Here is a 5,715-nt window from a genome sequence, read left to right on the forward strand (position 1 = left end):
AGGGGCTGATGGAGGAGCAGAGAGGGGCTGATGGAGGAGCAGAGAGGGGCTGATGGAGGGGCGGAGAGGGGCTGGTGGAGGGGCATGGAGGAGCAGATGGAGGAGCAGAGACGGGCTGATGGAGGAGGAGAGGAGGAATGAAAAAGCCCTTTTCGTTCTGCAGGTCCGGCCCGGCTCGGTTCAACACGGTCCTATTGGTGCTATGGCCCTGATCGTTTTGCATTGGGCAGGATACGTCACTTAAATTGACGTGCTGCTAAAGCTACCGAGGCGATCGCCATAGCGACCGCAGGACAGTTTTCTTCTTGGGTCTCCCGTCCCACTTTGTCTGCATGCGCTCATGAGCGAGGAAGCTGAGGGAAACATTTACCTCAGCTTTACATTTAACGAAGAAAAAAAACAATCTCATCTGAATGTGGTGCTGGTCAGAGGTGTGATGATGATGAAGCCTCTCCCTGGTTTCAGTCTGAGCTCAGAGATCAAATCTTTGGTTCTTGTTGAACTCTTTGTTGGATGTGATGCAGCTTCTCCTTTTTAATGTTTGTATTTCTGGATATCACAGTGAGGCCACAGCAGGTTTTCAGCAGCAGGTTGTTTAGTGTTTCATTCCTTCATCTGTGTGGATGGAGCAGGTATCCAGGTGTTGATCAGAGTTTAGACTGATTGGATTTTAATGGTGATTATTAAATCAGGTTGAGCTTCCAGAAATCTTTCCTGATGTCCTTTTAGGCTTCAGTGAGTTTCTTCAGGTTGTTGCTGAGGGATTTCCTTTCTCCTCTCTGTTGGAGCTGCAGCAGCACCAACTGTCCTTCCTACATCCACTGCAGTTTTCATCATCATTATCGTCATAGTTCAGCTTTATACGACAAGTGGACATGTCCAAATGTTGGACTGTCTCAGTGGAGGACAGTGTGTTTTACATGTAATGTCCATGTTTGCTGCTGAAAGAGGCTGATGGTCTGACCCCCTCCTCCTTTCAGGGTGGAGCCTGCTGGAGGCCGATGGTTGACACCAGGTCTGAGGAAGTGTAAGTGTGTTTTCATCTGATTCATGACAACAAAGCAGCTCAAACTGTCATTCAGGAGTCATCAAAAATCAATAAATGATCAATAACTGGTTGTTCTCTCCATCAGATTCCTGTCAACTCACCATCGACACAAACTCAATGAATCAATACCTCAAAGTTTGTGAAGACAACAGGAAGGTGACCCGTGTGAAGGAGCGTCAGTCATATCCTGATCATCCAGACAGATTTGATCATCATCACAATGTTCTGTGTGGAACTGGTCTGACTGGTCGCTGTTACTGGGAGGTCGAGTGGAGAGGAGGAGTTGATATAGCAGTGAGTTACAGAGGAATCAGGAGGAAAGGAGAGAGTAGAGATTGTGTGTTTGGAGAGAACGATCACTCCTGGTGTCTGTACTGCTCTAATGATGGTCACTTTGTCAGGCACGATAACATGAGAACATATCTCCCCTCCTCCTCTGTCTTCAGCAGAGTAGCAGTGTATGTGGACTGGCCTGCTGGCATTCTGTCCTTCTACAGAGTTTCCTCTGACTCTCTGATCCACCTCCACACCTTCAACACCACATTCACTGAACCTCTGATTCCTGGATTTGGGCTCTGGTCCAGTTCTGGTTCTTCAGTGTTTCTGAGCTGAGTTCAGTCTAAAAAGTTTAAAAAGTCTAAAGAGTCTTCCTCTGTTAAAGTCAAAAATAAAAGTTAAGTTTATTTATAAAGCACATTTCAGCCACAAGGCAGTTCAAAGTTCGGTTCACCATAAAAACATAATACAGTATTAAATTATGAAACATTAAATGTTGTCTGATATCAAAATAATGAAGCAAACATGCATCAAATGTATTGATCCGTGTTTCTGTGTGTTTAGTTGAGTTTTTCTGTGTGTTTCTGTTTCCCTGCGAGTCTTTGTCCTCCCCGTTGATTGTCTCCCAGGTGTGTCTCATTCCCTTGATTACCCCATGTGTATTTAGTCTCACCTGTTGTCTATGTTCTCCATTGGGTCCTTGTCAAACGTCCAAGTTTGTGGTTTGCTGCCACGCCTGTTTGTCCTGCCACACTCTCCAGTGGAACTGCATTAGTCCTGGATTGTGTTAGCTCGCATGTTAGTCCGTTTATCTGTTGCTACCGGTATTAGCTGTTGCTAACTCTGCCGTGCTGCCAGTTCTGGACTGTCGAGTTATCTTTATTAAAACCATTCCTTCATCTACATCCTGGGTCCCAGCGTCTTCTCCTCACCTTACCACCACCCATCATGACAGTTACAATTATTATGAATCAAGGACAAATGCAAACAGGTGGGTTGATTTACAGGAACTCAGTGTTTCAGCGGTTTTACAGTTTTCTGGAAGTTTGTTCCAGATTTGTGATCCATAGAAGCTGAATGCTGCTTCTCCTCGTTTGGTTCTGATGCAGAACCAGAACCTGAGCGCTCTGGAAGGTTGGTACAACAGCAGGTCTTTAATGTGTTGTGGTGCTAAACTCTTCAGTGATTTATAAACTAACAGTATTTTAAAGTCTGTCCTCTGAGCTACAGGGAGGAGAACTGGGGTGATGTTCTCCATCTTCCTGGTTTTAGTGATTACGCCAACATTATGATTAGCAGTTTATTTCCCTGTGTCGTCAGATTCCCCCACATTTAAATAAGAGTAAAATAATTTAAACCTTGAGTGAAAATGAGCAGAGATAAAATCACAAACCCTGATGAGGCCAACCCGCAGGCCAAAGGTTTGGAGTTTTACATTTTGGATTTTCTCAGTGTTGCTGCTTCATGCTGTTCTTTTCTTTTTGTGGATCCAAGGCCTTTGACAGGATCTACCATGAATGAGTTCAAGGATTTTAATTAGATTTTTGAGGCTCCATCGGCCCATTGGGGAAAACTTTAACATGGATTTTTACCATGTTTTCCGCACAAAGAAAACATGGTAAAAAATGGATCAACCCAGAAATGTGTGGTATGAGCCTCTCTCTCTGACTCGTTGCAAATGTATTACATTCAAAAGTTCACTCAGCCAGCGTCCATTTGATTTGTGAGACAATTAGATGTCACAGTTGCAAAGCACCACTTCCTCCAGTCTGTAGTGATTTCATGTTAAACAGTCTACACACTACTAAACACAGCATGACGAACTTTCTGCCTCTAAAGCCGCCTCACAACTTCTACGTCTTAAGCAGTCGTTCTATGATCAAGGGGAAAAGTCAGGGAAATTATTAGCCTGGTGACTACGACAGTTACAAAATGAGAAAAATATTACTTCAGCCGAAAATAATGAGGGGCAGATTATTACCGATCCATTAGAAATCCGACATTTTTAAGGTCTTTTTTAAAAAAATTATACAGCTCAGACATAACGCAAAAGGAACAAGAGCAAAATGTTTTCTTAGATAGCCTCCAAAGTCTTAAAGTCGATTTAAAGATTCTATGTAACATTTTGGCTCGCAGAGCTTGGAGAGAATATTACCCAGAAGACGGGGATTTCATAATGTGAGACAAGTTCTGGATATTATTTATTATATGGAAGAAAAAACAGACACGGCTTCGTTATCACTGGATGCTGAAAAGGCCTTTGATGGAGTTGAATGGCCCTATTTATTGAGATATTGAGAAGATTTGGCTGTGGGGACAATTTCTGTTGGTGGGTTTAACTTTTATACAATGAGCTTTATGCTGAAATAGTAACAAATGGAGGTATATCTAAGTCATTCAAAATGATGCGCGGTGGCAGGCAGGGCTGCCCCCGGTACCCTTTATTATTCATTCTGGCAATAGAACCGTTTGCCATTGCGGTGCGGTCTCATAAAACATAACAGGTTCGACAATCGGCCAACAGGAACATCGAATCGCTTTATTTGCTGACGATGTCATTCTTTTTTTGGAAAAACTGAAAACTGTATTCCAGCCTAGTTAGATCTAATAAACACATTTGGAAGAACATCAGGATATAAAGTACATGAAGACAAGTCTCCATCAATGTTACTTAATTCAGAAGAAAGAAACTGTCGGGAATCCTTTACAATTCTAAAAGGTAAACTGTTTTACGTATTGGGACAGTACTATGTATAAATGACATTGTTGCAGTTCACTATACCCCCATGATAGACTCAGTTCCTGCCTCTGTGGACAGATGGAACAACCTGCCCTCGTCACTTGTAGCACAAATCGATGTTCTTAAATCCAACATGATGCCCAAACGTTTGTATTTGTCCCAGAACATCCCACTGCCACCTCCTGCCAATTTATTCTCGGCAATAAAAAATATTTTCATAGAATAGACAACTGAGGCTGCGTTTAACACTTTTGTACCTACCGTATGTTAGTGGAGGGATCCTCTGAGTCCTCTTTATGGAGGCCCAATGCCTGGAGGGAGAAGGCGTGTGCTGAAGCACAAACGACCAACACCCGCCTCAAAGTCCTGCAGTATAATTGGCTAATGAGAACAAATGTGACGCCAGAAAAGCTTAATAAGTGTAATGGTGCCATCCCAGACCTGTGTATTAGATGTGGAGAAGAGGAGGGAACGTTCTTCCATTGTGTCTGGAAATGCAAGAAAGTTCAACAATTCTGNTGTAGCACAAATCGATGTTCTTAAATCCAACATGATGCCCAAACTTTTGTATTTGTCCCAGAACATCCCACTGCCGCCTCCTGCCAATTTATTCTTGGCAATAAAACATATTTTCATAGAATAGACGACTGAGGCTACGTCTAACACTTTTGTACGTTAGTGGAGGGATCCTCTGAGTCTCTTTATGGAGGCCTGGAGGGAGAAGGCGTGTGCTGAAGCACAAACTACCAACACCCGCCTCAACGCCCTGCAGTATAATCGTCTAATGACAACATATGTGACGCCAGAAAAGCTTAATAAGTATAACGGTGCCATCCCAGACCTGTGTATTAGATGTGGAGAAGAGAAGGGAACGTTTTTCCTTTGTGTCTGGAAATGCAAGAAAGTTCAACAATTCTGGATTAAACAAGCTCTATATTAGATATGAAACTAGCTTTAGACCCCAAATTGTTCATTCTAGGTTTATATCCTGATTGACATTATATGTCAAGAAAAATAATTCCTGCCGTGGATTTATGTTTACTACTTGCAAAAAGAGTCGTATCATTTTCATGGAAGAGTAGCAGTAAGCCGAAATTCATTACCTGGATTAATGAAATGTCCACAACATTACCGATGAAATATTATTTACATTATAAAAGGGAAACTATCACTATTTCAACATATTGGGGCCCTTTTATGTAATATGTGGTGAGCATGGATGTGAGGGGCGGATGAGGGATAGCTGGTCCCCTGCAGTGCAGCGTCCTAAGATAAGCTCCTTTATTTGCATACTTGACTTCTTTACTTTGAAATACACATTCAAGTTTGTATTTTCTGAACCACATACAATACTAAAATAATTTACGCTAACTCCTGAAAATAGAGACACCGTTGTTAAGGTAATTGTTTTTTCTCAGGTTGTCAGGATGTTTGGAGTTATTTTTATTTTCTCATACTCTATGTAGTAAGTGCTGCTCTAAGAGATCTCATAATGTCTTGACTGGCAAGGAAAGACAAGTTGAATGCTGGACAATAATTTCACTACCTTTTCCTTTGATATGAGAGCACAGTTATGTCCTGTATATTATTGAAAGCATTGTTGTAAAACCAGTAAAGATAATGTTGGAAAAAATAAACAGTCTACCTGCTG

General features: G+C 42.0%; 1 protein-coding gene and 1 long non-coding RNA gene across 2 annotated transcripts in view; both read left to right on the forward strand.

The window, feature by feature from the left end:
- The first annotated feature begins 163 nt into the window (after nucleotides 1-163).
- Nucleotides 164-1,472, forward strand: LOC107835043 (uncharacterized). Its single transcript, XR_001660875.1, has 2 exons — nucleotides 164-1,027; nucleotides 1,134-1,472. It is a non-coding gene; the product is annotated as an uncharacterized LOC107835043 (long non-coding RNA).
- A 3,796-nt stretch (nucleotides 1,473-5,268) lies between these two features.
- Nucleotides 5,269-5,715, forward strand: part of LOC103132180 (neoverrucotoxin subunit alpha-like) — a 3,522-nt gene continuing 3,075 nt past the window's right edge. Inside the window, exon 1 of the mRNA XM_016667201.1 lies at nucleotides 5,269-5,273. Coding sequence (XP_016522687.1) covers nucleotides 5,269-5,273 — 5 coding nt within the window. The remainder of the gene's footprint in view (nucleotides 5,274-5,715) is intronic.

Source organism: Poecilia formosa, unplaced genomic scaffold (assembly GCF_000485575.1).
Source record: "Poecilia formosa unplaced genomic scaffold, Poecilia_formosa-5.1.2 Scaffold948, whole genome shotgun sequence".
NCBI classification, from domain to species: domain Eukaryota; kingdom Metazoa; phylum Chordata; class Actinopteri; order Cyprinodontiformes; family Poeciliidae; genus Poecilia; species Poecilia formosa.